Genomic DNA, 14,247 nt, shown 5'->3' on the forward strand with positions numbered 1-14,247 from the left:
CTTCATAGTCAGAGGATTCAAAGGCAGGAGAGGGTTGTCTTCACTTCTACAAATACCAGTTTTTACTCTTTCCAGATTTTATCCCTGATTTAATTAAAACTGCCCAGGATTAGAATTACCAGGTTATTAGTTCAGGCCTGTGGATTATTAATTGCAGTAATGTAACTGTTACACTTTTGTTTCCATGGTAGCTCAGAAAATAAAGCCCTTAATTTGTAGTAATATTTATTGGGCATTCTTGAAGAAGGAAATAAATGGTATTGGAAAACTATTTGTGTAATTGTACTCTCCTACTATCTCTGTGTAATTGTAGACACATTTAGGTGGAATCTCAGTATATTGGGCTGTGTGGTGGAAATTTTCAGTTGAACAAAAGATGGTCCATGTTACATGTGCCCTTATTTATTGATATCTTATGAGTTACATAGAATTTATAGCACATAAATGGGTTATTATGACCAGTTGCTCTAGCTGATGTTTGCGTGCACAAACTTCTTCCTGCTGTACCTCACACAACCCTCAGAGTTTCTTACTCCAATCCTTTTTCCTTTATGAACTAATTTAGTTTCCCCTTAAGACATATATATGATGGGGAAGCAAAGGAGTTGTTTCACTTGCTCGCTCTCAGTTTTGTAAGCACAAAAATAGATTAGTTCTCTAGCGAAGGACACAGCCACAATTTCTTGTGGCTCTATCATGAAATTAGTTTGACAAGCAGGTTCAATTTTTTCATGTTACACTTCAGACTGCCTGTTTGTATAAAGGCTTACAGTGCTTGAAAGTTCACTGAATATGTTAGTTCATTCAGCCCAAAAAACGTGGGAGTAATCCTTCGCTATGTTGCTGCAGCTTTCAGCTATCTTGCTGGGAAGTTTGAATGGGGACATCAACATGAGCTCAGTTCCAAACAATCATCTGGATATCCTTATTGTTTGAGAAACATAAAAGGTCAACCTCCCTCTTGGTGGTAAGAGGACTGAGCTATGAGGAAAGGTTGGGGAAATCTGGGATCTCTTCTTGATAGGAGGGTGAGAAAGAGGATGTCTCTGTATCATGGGCACTAAATTGTATGTACAGGATTGCAAACCACAGCCCCAAATTAAAACCTAACTATGGGGCAAAGATGCATGAGTGTAGAAGAGAAAAATCTCAATTAATGTCAGTTAACACTTCACACAAAGCATCTAAGTGGTGTGATGGAGAAATTGCTGCATTCTTTCTTGGAAAGATCCAAAGGCCACTCTCACATGTGCTTATCTTCGTGTATAAAGTCATTGGAGCGTTATGATGTATGGTCTTCAACCCATTGAGCCATTATATTTGAGAGATAGTAGGAACTGCAGATGCTGGAGAATCTGAGATAACAAGGTGTAGAGCTGGATGGACAAAGTAGGACAAGCAGCATCAGAGGAGCAAGAAAGCTGATGTTGTATGCCTGGGGTCTAGGCTCAAAACGTCAGTTTTCCTGCTTCTCTGACGCTACCTGGCCTGCTGTGTTCATCCAGCTCTACATCTTGTTATCTCCGAGCCATTATATTTGTTTAGTTTTGTTTAACTGGTGATCTGTTTCTTGGCTCCTTTTACAGTCACAAAGGGATATCATATTCGAGCTGCGCAGGATTGCTTTTGATGCTGATTTGGAACCTACTAATAGTGGCAGTATTGAGAAGCGAAAGTCCATGTACACCAGAGATTATAAAAAGCTGGGCTTCATTGTAAGTATACATGTTTGTTAAGGAAACTCTAAATAGATGAAAACATTGATTGTTGTACCTTGATTCTCCGATCAGAGTTCTATTCTGACTTATTATTAGGATTCTGCACAGTACAAAAGATCCTCTTTGATTTGATTTATTGTCGTCACATATACCTAAGTGCAGTGAAAAGTTTTTATTTTATGAGAACTACAGGCAGATCATAGCAAACAATGACATACAGATCATAGGGTGCTTAGGCACAGCGAGACATACAGGTAACAGTTAAAAACATAGAACATAGAACAGTACAGCACAGTACATGCCCTTCGGCCCACAATGTTGTGCAGACCTGTTGTCCTACTAAAATCAATCTACACTGCATACCATACATTTTACTATCCTCCATGTGCCTATTCAAGAGTTGCTTAAAAGTCTCTAACGTCTCTGACTCCACTACTACCGCTGGCAGCGCATTCCACACGCTCACCACTCTATGTGACGAACCTACCTCTGACATCTCCCCTTTACCTTCCTCCAATCACCTTAAAATTATGCCCCCTCATAATAGTCACTTCCAACCTGGGGAAAAGTCTCTGACTATCCACTCTATCTATGCTTCTCATCATCTTGTAAACCTCTGTCAAGTCACCTCTCATCCTTTTTCACTGCAATGAGAAAAGCCCTAGCTCCCTCAACCTTCCCTCATAAGACCTACCCTCCAGTCCAGACAGCATCCTGGTAAGTCTTCTCTGCACCCTCTCCAAAGCTTCCACATCCTTTCTATAATGAGGTGACCAGAACTGAACACAATATTCTAAGTGTGGTCTAACCAGAGTTTTATAGAGCTGCAGCATAACCTCATGGCTCTTAAACTCAATTCCCCCGCCAATGAAAGCCAACATACCATACGCCTTCTTTACAACCCTATCAACTTGGGTAGCAACTTTGAAGGATCTGTGGACGTGGACCGTAAGATCCCTCTGTTCCTCCACACTGCCGAGAATCCTGCTGTTAACCCCGTATTCTGCAATCAAATTCGACCTTCCAAAGTGAATCACTTCACACTTTTCTGAGTTGAAATCTATCTGCCACTTCTTTGGTCAGCTCTGCGTCCTGTCAATGTCCAATTGCAACCTACAACAGCCCTCCACACTGTCCACAACTCCTCCAACCTTCGTGTCATCGGCAAACTTTCTAACCCACCCATCCACTTCCTCATCCAAGTCATTTATAAAGATCACAAAGAGCAGAGATCCCAGAACAGATCCCTGCGGCACACCACTGGTCACCAAGCTCTAAGCTGAATATTTTCCATCTACTACCACCTTATGGTTTCTATTGGACAGCCAGTTTTGTATCCAGCCAGCCAAATTTCCCTGAATCCATGCCTGCTTACTTTCTGAATGAGCCTACCATGTGGAATCTTATTGAATGCCGTCCTAAAATCCATATACACCACATCCACTGCTCTACCTTTATTGATGTATTTTGTCATATCCTCAAAGAATTCAGTAAGACTTGTGAGACATGACCTGCCCCTCACAAAGCCATGCTGACTATTTCTAATCAAACTGTATTTTTCCAAATAATCATAAATACTCTTAGAATCCTCTCCAATAATTTGCCCACCACAGAAGTAAGACTGACCGGTCTATAGTTTCCAGGATTATCCCTATTCCCTTTCTTGAACAAGAGAATGACATTTGCCACCCTCCAATCTTCTGGCACTACTCCAGTGGACTGTGAGGATGCAAATATCATTCCCAAAGGGGCAGCAATCTCTTCCCTCGCTTCCCATAATAACCTGGGGATATGCTGTCTGTCCCAGGGGATTAATCTATCCTCATAGTTTTCAAGATTTCCAGCACATCCTCCTTCCTAACAACAACCTGTTCGAGTATGTCTGCTGCTTCATGCTGTCGTCACAAACAAGGTCCCTCTCACTGCTGAATACTGAAACAAAGTATTCATTAAGGATCTCTCCTACCTTTCTCTGACTCCACATACAAGTTTCCTCCACTGTCCCTGATTGGCCCTACCCTCACTCTGGCCACCCTTATGTTCCTCACAAAAGTGTAGAAAGCCTTGGAGATTTCCTTGATCCTACCTGCCAAGGTTTTCTCATACCCCCTTCTAGCTCTCCTAAATCCTTTCTTCAGTTCCTTCCTGGATACCTTGTAGACCTCTAGAGTCCTGTCTAATCCCTGCTTCCTGAACCTTAAGTAAGCTTCCTTCTTCCTTCTTGACGAGGTGTTCAACTTCACCTTACCATCCTTTCCTTACCTCAGTGGGACAAACCTATCCAGTACCTGTAGCAACTGCTGCCTAGACACCCTCCACATTTCTATCGTGCATTTCCCTGACAAATCTGATCCTAGTTGATACTCCATAGTTCTTGCCAAATAGCATTGTAGTTCCCCCTTCCCCAATTAAATCCTTTCCCATACCGTCTGCTCCTATCCCTCTCCATGACAATAGTAAAAATCAGGGAGTTGCGATCACTATCTCCCACCGAGATATCTGACACCTGCCCTGGTTCTTTGCCAAGCACCAAATCCAGTATGGCCTCCCCTCTACTCAGCCTGTCTGCATATTGTGTCAGGAATCCTTCCTGGACACACCTGAGAAAATCTGCTCCATCCAAACTATTTGCATTTAGGAGGTTCCAGTCTATATTAGGGAAGTTGAAGTCACCCATGACAACAACCCTATTAATTCTGCACCTTTCCAAAATCTGCCTCCCAATCTATTCCTCAGTGTCTCTGCTGCTATTGGGGGTTCTATAGAAAACTCCCAATAAAGTGACTGCTCCTTTTCAGTTTCTGACTTCAAGCTTCCCAGTGTCTAAGAGGGCAATAACCATATTGCTAAGGTCAGCTAATTCATTAAATTGTTTCTTTACTCCCTGCTAATTTGTTAATTGTATAGCCAGGTACAACATTTTCTGGAACACCAAAGATATTGTCCATTTTTAGTTCCTGTTACTCCTTTGTCCTGACATCCATAATGACGGGATGTGGTAGAGAATGCATATGATTAACTGACAAATAGATATAAAAGCTAGTTTGTCAGTCCATTATTTTTCATCTTGCTTTTGTATCATTAACAGATCAGCAGTCTGTTACTCTTGTTGTACAAACCTGGAAGGTTTACACCAGAAATTCAGGGGAATGTAGAAATACTCAGCAGATCAGGGAGCATTGGATGAGAGAAACATGGCTAACATATTTCCAGAATCAGATTTAAGCGAGTAATGGCAGGGAAAAGTTAGAATATTTTCAGTATTCTAGCAATTGTATTTTAAACTTACATTTTATTTCATTTATTAACAATGGTCATGCCGTAAGACATTAAAACCTGTTATATTTTAAATATTTTCCAACATCAATCTGAAATGTTAACTCTGTAGGTGCAGTCAGACTTGCTAAGTATTTCCAGCATTTGCTGGCTTTGTTTTGTTTCAGAGTTCCAGTATTTCTAATATTTGCTTTGTTTTGTATGAGGATTGAACCTGATTCCACCTGAGACATTGGCAATTCTAGTTTTAGTCTGATGAAATGGTTGCACCCCAGCACGGTGAGAGTTAATAATGCAAATTAAGTTGCAAGTTTAGACTTAAAATTTTGGGAAGTAATAAGATTCCAACTATGTGTCCTCGTAAACCTTTGGAGTCTTGGCCAAAGAAACGTTGCTTCTAAGAATACCATATTCATTCAGATTTGTTCCGTAAATAAATTAGTTCTAGTTTATTTTTGTAAGGTGTTTGTTTCCCTGCAGTGTTTTTGTGGTTACATGCATTTGATTTTTGCTAATTATGTTTCTGTATTCACTCTGATTATTTTAACTGTTTTGTGTGTGTGTGTGTGTGTGTGTGTGTGTGTGTTTGTATTTGTCCTACACATTTCTTGTTGATCCACACCGGCACATTAAATGGTCTAATTTGACTATTGTGCAGTCTTTTTAATTTTCCACGCACACATCTTCATTTTGATTGCAAGCTAAAGACTACCACTGGTAATGCATTAATGTCCAGCTGTTTTTGTGACTTGCTTGGAGTTCTGAGATTAATTTTGAACTGGGCACGAATTCCTGGAGATGGATAAGTATCCAGAATTGGCATAATGTTATGGCCTCAAGGCAAAATTTCAGTGTCTCACTTCTGAGGAGAAACTAATAGTTGTCAGTGTCGTGCTGTGTGTAGTTGTCTGTTTCTTTTCACACAAAGCTTGTTCGGTGGATGACCTACATTTCATAGTTGCTTTTGGTTCTTTGATTAGCTCTTCACTGATTTTGTTTTAACCTTGTCAGGTAGAACATAAAACATAGAACAGTACAGCAAAGGAATGGCCCTTCAGCCCACGTTGTTGTGCTGAACATGATGCCAAAATAAACTACTCCTTTCAGCTTGCACTTTGTCCATATCCCTCCGTTCCTTGCATATTCATGCGCTTATCTAAAAGTCACTTAAATGTGCCTATCATTTCTGCCTCTGCTACCTTCCCTGGCAGTGTGTTCCAGGCTCCTCCCACTCTCTGTGTAAAAAAAACTTGCCCCACACGCCTCCTTTGAATTTTCCACCTCTCCCCTTAAATGTATACCCCCTGTTATGAGACATTTCAACTCTGGGAGAAAGATTCTGCTTGTCAACCCGATCTATGCATCTCCTAATTTTATAGTTCAAATGAGCGATTAACGGTAAGAACCTGTAGAATTATTATGCCCATTGTATCTAATGGTAGAAAAGGAGAAATTTTAATTGTTTTCCTCCTCCTTACTCCTGAGGACTGTGTTTTTGGGTGTTCTTCAGTATCGTACTCTGGTGGCCCACAACGTGTGAACTGCAACATTAATTCTTGGCAGGTTGGCAATAACAATTAAGGAATGGGGTTGGACCATTCTGAGCATTCTAACTCAAAGGGTGTGTGATGAAATATAACCTCCTCCTCCCTTTGACTTTCTCCACGCTCATGCTTTCATGAGCAAGACAGAGATTTGTGGAAAACGGCAAACGAAACATTGAGGAAAGATTTCATTACAGCAGTGAGCAAAGTCAGAAAAGATGCAAAATCTAGTTCAAGTGCACTTGATGCTGAATGCTGAGTGGTAAAGATTTCAAAAGTTGGCCTGGATTTTGCAATTGGCGATGATATAATAACACTTGCCATTGACCATGCTGACAGCTTCCCTCAATTTTCTTTAGCTTCTCAGAATAGATTTGCACTAATTTTCTGCCTGATCCTATGCTAACTCGCACCTGTTCCAGACTTCACTGTCCCACGCTAACTCTTAATTTCAGGTCACCGTGAACAAACTTCGAGTTGGTGCTAAAGACTTCAGAGAGTTCAAACTTACTTAACATGATTGAGAAAACCGATTCATGGGGAACCATTGGTCCACCACATGACTCTTCACCAGCCCACAAGCCCTCACTCACTTGCCACTCCACACCCTCACCCACCCACATTGGCACCCCACCCCACCCTCACTGCAGCACATTGGCAACCTGCCCCCTCTGCTGCCACTTTCCACTTCACTTGTGCACCAACCATCATGCCACCCCCAACCACCACCACCAACATGCCTGACTGTGTGACACCCTCACCCACATGCTCTTTGGAATATGACAGTTTGTGTTGCAAAAACGTAGTGTGGCATGCCTTTCCAGGCTGTTCCAACACTGCAAGGCATTAGCTGGATTGAAGATGTACTGAGCTCTCTAACCTGAGCCCAGAAAGGTAGAGTATGACTCAAAGTAAGGAAGTAACTGTGAGTTCAGCAGGGATCATTGCTGTCAGAAGATTGAGGCCATTGCCTGTACTCCCTATCACACCTCCTTATATACCTTGACTTCTTCAACTTTCACTGCAGTGAGCTATTTCTTCTGCATTGCTTCTCCCATGTAATCCACTTTTCCTCGTTCTGTTCCTACCTGCGACTTCATATTAATCTATGACTTTCTACTGCTCAGCAAGTTACCTCCAACGAAACATTTCTGGCTCCCTGCTGACTCACTGTTACGTGCTGTCTCAGTTGTCATATGTACGTGTCTCAGCCTTACCTCACCATTGCTGCCGGACCACCTATTGGAAAGAGGCAATACTTTGTTTTCCATTAACTGTCAGCAAGGTAAAACTCTTCAGGATATGCCAGAAGCTCAAAGCTCCTTTCTGTTGCTGCCTGATCACTCAACATTGACAATGCATAATCTTAGTCTTCGCTATATGACTGCCTTGTTCTTGAATGCATTGGCAAATTGTAGAATTGAATGAAATTCTTCAATGATTTCAGCGCTTCCAAAAGAGCTTTACCAGATAATGAAGTGCTTTTTGAAGTTCTGTCACTGTGTGAACTGGGAAACACTGCCGCTAATTTGTACACAGCAAGGTCCTTCAAAATGAGATAAAGACCAAATAATCTATTTTACTGATGTTGTTTGGGGAATAACTGTGTTCCGGTGCACTAGGTGGGCTGTGGTGGGGTTGACCCTCCTGCTGTTCTTTGTATAATTGTATAATCAGGATTTTTCACACCCACCTGAAAGAACTGGTGTGAGCTTGGATAATGTTTCATCTCTTCCATGTGGCACATCCAGGTGAAATGCTAGTCCAGGTGTAATTCTATCTCTTGAATGTGAATTGAACAATAGACTCGGGAAGTGCTATGTTTGAGCCATAATTGGCATCCTGTAATGTGGGATGGATTTTTTTTTTCTTAATCCACTTGCTTGTATGTGTGCATAGATCATAGAATCCTTACAGCGTGAAAACAGGCCCTTTGGCCCAATGAGTCCACACCAACCCTCACAACATCCCACCCAGACCCATCCCTCTATAACCCACCTAATCTACACATCCCTGAACACTACGGGCAATTTAGCATGGCCAATCCACCTAGCCTGCTCATCTTTGGACTGCAGGAGGAAACCGGAGCACCCAAAGGAAACCCACGCAGTCACGGAAAGAACGTGCAAACTCCACACAGACAGTCGCCCGAGGGTGGGCTGAAACCCGGGTCACTGGCGCTGTGTGGCAGCAGTGTTAACCACTGAGCTACCGTGCCACCCCACATTATGACACATCACTGTGGTCGTCACTTCCCAAGGTGGGATGTCAATCTGGACCTTCTGTCCCCAGGTAATGACAGTATCAGTGTGCCCAAATGATGAAGGGTCTAGGCCTGAAATGTCAGCTTTTGTGCTCCTGAGATGCTGCTTGGCCTGCTGTGTTCATCCAGCTTCACACTTTGTTATCTTGGATTCTCCAGCATCTGCAGTTCCCATTATCAGTGTGCCCAAATCCTTGTTGACTTAATGTCAGTGATATCGTTTCACATTTATACTATTCAGAGAAAAGGGGACCCCCAGCAGGATAACTTTGTAACATTATCCATGATGTTAATGATGTGTCATCATTTAGACTCAGTTAAATTCTCAAACATAGTCTTAAAATATAAATAAAAACCTTAACCTGAAACTTTGATCTTTGCGCGCAGTTGTGTAAAATCAATTGGAAGTAATATTTAACATTACATGCTTGACCTTTTGCAGTGAAATGAACAAGAAATTGAAGTATGCATTTGACATTTCAAATTTTTGTTGTTGACATTTAAGTGTTTTAATAAGAAGACTTTGAAAATTACATCAAAATGGCATTTTTGAAACTTAGCTTGATTTTATGATGATTAAGTCTTAAAATAAATAATGAAGTTTTAGAACATCATAAAGCTATTGATCAAATTCACACTTATGTCACTTCTACTTCTTTAAATGAATGTATTTTTTTAAAAATATTTTAAGTTTTGATCACTCCTATATAATTAAGATTCCCAGTTAAGTTGGAGTTTGCTGGCAGGATAACAGTATGATTAGTGCAAGTCACCATTATTCATATACAACAACTTTAGGCAAGGAATATGTGTAGTGGATATTCAAAGTTATTGATTGAGTAGCACAGCTTTCCTGTTTGCTTCATGGTATAGCAGCTCACTGTTGAAATACATTAAAAGATGCGAAATTAATGGAGGTGGACTGAGAGGGTGCCTGGTGGTTGCAGTACATACGAACTAAACTTGTAACAGATTTGAATTCTGTTAGTTTCTGCCCAAGTCCCCATTTCAGAATGAAATAAGTTTTAAATTCTTCATTGAAGTGATGGAAGGAGTTGTCCACAATCCTACCAAGCGACAATTGTTATTCAATACCTGTCTCAGTGATCAGAAGTCACATGACACCAGGTTATAGTCCAGCAGGTTTATTTGAAGTCATAAGCTTTCAGAGCGCTGACGAAGGAGCAGCATTCTGAAAGCTTGTGATTTCAAGTAAACCTGTTGGACTGTAACCTGTTGTCATGTGACTTCTGATCTTGTCCACCGCAGTCAAACACCGCCACCTCTCATGTCATGTTTCGTTGATGCACAGCCTGGGTTCCATGATGGCCACTTGGCTCCTAACTTCAGTACAGCCTTGGTCAAGACATGGACAAAAGTTTTCACCTCTAGTGGTGGGCTGAGAGTGACTGCCGTTGACATTAAGGCTGCATTTTATTGCCTGTGGCATTAAGGAGCCCTGACAAAAATGAAGTTAGTGGGAATCAAAGGGAGAACTCACCACTGGGTGAAGTTGAACCTATCAGAAATTAATGTGGCCGTGTTGGAGGTCAATGGTTTCAAACCTGCAGTTCCTTGGGGGGTTATCCTAGGCCAACTAACTTCTGCTTCATCAATGACCCTTTCCTCTGTTGTAAGTTCAGAAATGTAGATGTTCGCTGATTATTGCATCATGTCCTGTACCATTCCTGACTTCTCAGATATTGAAGCAGACCATGTCCATATGCAGCAAAGCCTGGACAATATCCAGGCTTCAGTAGTTGATAATTGGTAAGTTACATTCATACCACACAAATGTCAGTCTATGACCATCTCCAACAGGAGAGAATCAGACCATATACCCTCGTAGTTCAATAGCATTATTGTTACAGTGTTACCATTGACCATAAACTGAACTGGACCAACCATACAAATACTGTGGCTACAAGAGCAAGTCAGAGCTTAAGAATTCTGTCGACAGTAACTCACCTCCTGACCTCCCAGAACCTGTCCGCTGTCTACAAGGCATTAGTTAGGAATGTGATTGAATGCTCCCAATTTGCTGAATAAGTGTGTCTCCAGTAGCACTCAAGATGCTTGACACCATTCAGGGCCAAACAGTCTGCTCGATTGGTACCCTGTCTACCACATTCAACATTCACTGTCTTCATCATTGATGCACAGTGGCAGCAGTATGTACTATTTACAAGATGCACTGCAGTGACTGACAAAGCTTCTCTGACATCATCGTCCACACCCACGAACTCTACTGTCTAGAAGGTCAAGAGCAAGCATATACGTGGGAATACCGTCACCTGTCGGGTTCTCTCCAAGGTGTATGCCAAACTGATGGGGAATTATGTCAATACTGCTCTACCATTGCTGGATTCAAAATCTTAGAACTCACATGATAATAGTTCCTACACCCCAAGGTCTGCAAAAGCTCAAGAGCATAGTTTGCCACTGTCCTCTCTAGGGTAGTTAGGGACAGGCAGTAAATGCAGGACTAGCCAGTGACGCCCATTACAGGAACAAATGAAAAAAATATTTTTACCAATTATGTTTTCTGGCTCTGCAAATTAACTGATAATTATGAAGTCTCATTCTTTCACTTTTGATTGTTGGAAGTTTTGCAAATGTCACATTTGATGCGGTTAAATTTGTTGTTACTTACAAGACCCGTCCTCTTTCTCCCCTACTTTGTTTCTGTATCTGTACCCGAGCTGAGTTTGCACTTTCTTCTCAGCCCATGCAGTGTTATTTTCACAGACCTTCAATCTGACTGATTTGAGAAATAACATGTGACTTGTTTGCTCATTCAGGACCCAGATGCCCTGTTTTTCTTGTAAACTTATCAGCTCACGCTTGCAGTGATCTGCCATGGAATAACTTATAAGCAACATGATCAACATATGCCATTGACTACCTTGTTACAGCAATTTAAAGTTACTGAATCTGCCCATTTCACTCGGTGTGTGATTTTATTTTTATCATCCATTGTGACATTTTGAATTGCCCTTTCTTAAATATAGAATTCTGATTCTGAATTTGTCCTTTGCTGTACTGCTCTGTTTTTCCCAGTAGTCTTTGGGAATGACCAAAACTGTTTTAATGTAATTGTGAGATAACAAGGTGTAGAGCTGGAAGAACACAGCAGGCCAAGCAGCACCAGAGGAGCGGGAAGGCTGACGCTTTGGGCCTAGACCCTCTTCAGAAAAAAATCCTTTCTAAGGATGCCTACCCTGAAGAAGTTACCTCTCCAGCATCTGTAGTTCTTACTACCTCTTAATGTAATTATGCTTCTGTGTCGAGTATCACACACAGGGTTATACATGTCTAGTTGTGTGTCGAGCTCGTAGCTGCATAAACAAGAAAGTGTGTAGGTTTGCCTTCGGTCTGGAACCCAAGTGTTTCAAAATTATACATTTCTACTGCTGGATTTTGGTCAGAAACGACAGAGTGACTGATACTGGGATGGATGAAGAGCGACCAAATGAGTTTTGTGGGACGGGTCAGTTGGCTGGGTGAGGAGTGAGTGAGTGAATGACTGGGAAATGGGTAGGTGGGAGTGACTGACTGGTGGATGAGTGAGGGAGGGATGTCTGCGTGAGGGGTGGTGGGTGAAGGATGGACTGACTATGGACTGGTGCCTGACAGTGAGTCAATGGCGAGGGCCGTGAAACAGACTGAGTGAGAGACAAGATGGGTGCTGGAAGAGTTTGTGAGAATAGTTGGGGGAGGGGGTGATGTGGTGATGATTAAATGAGTGAAAATGTGACCAGTGAGTGGGATTGTGCTGAAAGCATTTCTCTTGCTGTTGCTGAGCTACCCACGGTCGTTCCCCATTAGTATCAGAAGCTCATTCAAGGAATCACAATGATTTGCATGTTGTTGCTTTGTTATTTTTCCTAAGTCAGGTGGAAGAAGGAATGAAATCAAAGCAGTGTGTGTTGGACAAATTCAGCAGGCCTGTTAACATCTGTGGAGAGAAAAACTGTGTTAACATTTTGAGCCTGATATGAATCTTCTTTGGAATGACCTTTATCAACACACAGTGTGGACGGGGGTCGATAGTCAAGCCAACCTGTTGTGTACAGCAGTGATGCTTTCTCATCAAGTCAAACTACTCCCCACTCTGTCAATGCTATTGGAGAGGCTTAAATCCAGATCAAAAAGTCGAGCAATTACAGTGAGTAGAATCAGGCAAATCTTTCTTTGCTCCCTGTAAGTGAATTAAGATTAATTCAGGAGATCACACTGGCTATGGCAAGCAAGCATTGTTGCCTAACTCTTATATGATGCACTCTGTCGACCATGCAAAAATTTGGGCCCACAGTTAATCAGTAGTCAGCATGAAAGCTGTCACTCTGCCCCCTGGGACTATTATTCACTGATTTAGGGAGAAGGAATTAGAAACTGCCTTACTTCCTAGTATTTCTTCTCCTGTATTTCTTTTAAATTTAGAAAGGTTTCTGAGATAAATCATGGACCAAGGCTTTCAATTGGAGGACTTGAAATGTGGAAATGAGGTGAAAATCTTTATGCATCCAGCTTGCATTGTCTGGAGTACACTGTATGAGGGGTAATGTAAGCAGATTCAATAGTAACTTGCAAAAGGGAATTGGACAAGCATTTGAAGGGAAACATTTGCAGGGCTCTTGAGACTCAACTGAAGAGCACATTTGAAGAGGTATGATGGGACAAATGGCCTCCTCTTTTACTTTCCGGTTCAGTGATTTGCACATGAATGTAGCCCACCTGACCCACACAGTCATATTACTCTGCTTAGCTTTTGGTGTGTCCACAGATTGTTGAGACACAGACAAGCTGCTTGCTTGTGAACTGGATCAGTGATAATGGGAACTGCAGATGCTGGAGAATCCAAGATAATAAAATGTGAGGCTGGATGAACACAGCAGGCCCAGCAGCATCTCAGGAGCACAAAAGCTGACGTTTCGGGCCTAGAGAACTGGAGTTGTGTTTGTAAATTTTTCTTTTGCTTCTTTCAATCTAGAATCATGTAAATCCGGCCATGGATTTTACTGAGACTCCGCCTGGGATGCTGGCCCTTGACAATATGCTGTACTTTGCGAAGCACCATCAAGATGCTTACATTCGGGTAAGACCTGTCACAGTCTTATTTGTATTTAGTGGAAGTAGGACAGTTATTCCACAGAAAGGGTTAGTGGTAATTTGGAATTCCATCCCCCAAAGGGCTCCGGATCCTATGGCATCGGAGCCTTCACAGCTGAAGTCGATATATTTCCTAATGTCATGGTGTTGAGAGTAATTGGAGATGAAATGCAGGTTAGCTGGGACCTGATTGAATGGTGGAGCATTGCTGAGGGAATCGTGTGTGTAATTTGCCTAAACCACTGGCTGTATCTCTGCAGTTCAGATGCATTTTATTTGCATAATTTGTTTATTTATCAGAATTTGCATTGTCTCATACCAGAGCAACTTAGGT

General features: G+C 41.8%; 1 protein-coding gene across 8 annotated transcripts in view; it reads left to right on the plus strand.

The window, feature by feature from the left end:
- Positions 1 to 14,247, plus strand: part of elmo1 (engulfment and cell motility 1 (ced-12 homolog, C. elegans)) — a 253,660-nt gene that overhangs the window by 137,259 nt on the left and 102,154 nt on the right. For all 8 annotated transcript variants that reach the window (XM_059652979.1, XM_059652972.1, XM_059652997.1 and 5 more), the window contains 2 exons: positions 1,587 to 1,715; positions 13,795 to 13,899. In XM_059652979.1, coding sequence (XP_059508962.1) covers positions 1,587 to 1,715; positions 13,795 to 13,899 — 234 coding nt within the window. The remainder of the gene's footprint in view (positions 1 to 1,586; positions 1,716 to 13,794; positions 13,900 to 14,247) is intronic.

The sequence above is a fragment of the Stegostoma tigrinum genome, chromosome 2 (assembly GCF_030684315.1).
Source record: "Stegostoma tigrinum isolate sSteTig4 chromosome 2, sSteTig4.hap1, whole genome shotgun sequence".
Lineage (NCBI taxonomy): Eukaryota > Metazoa > Chordata > Chondrichthyes > Orectolobiformes > Stegostomatidae > Stegostoma > Stegostoma tigrinum.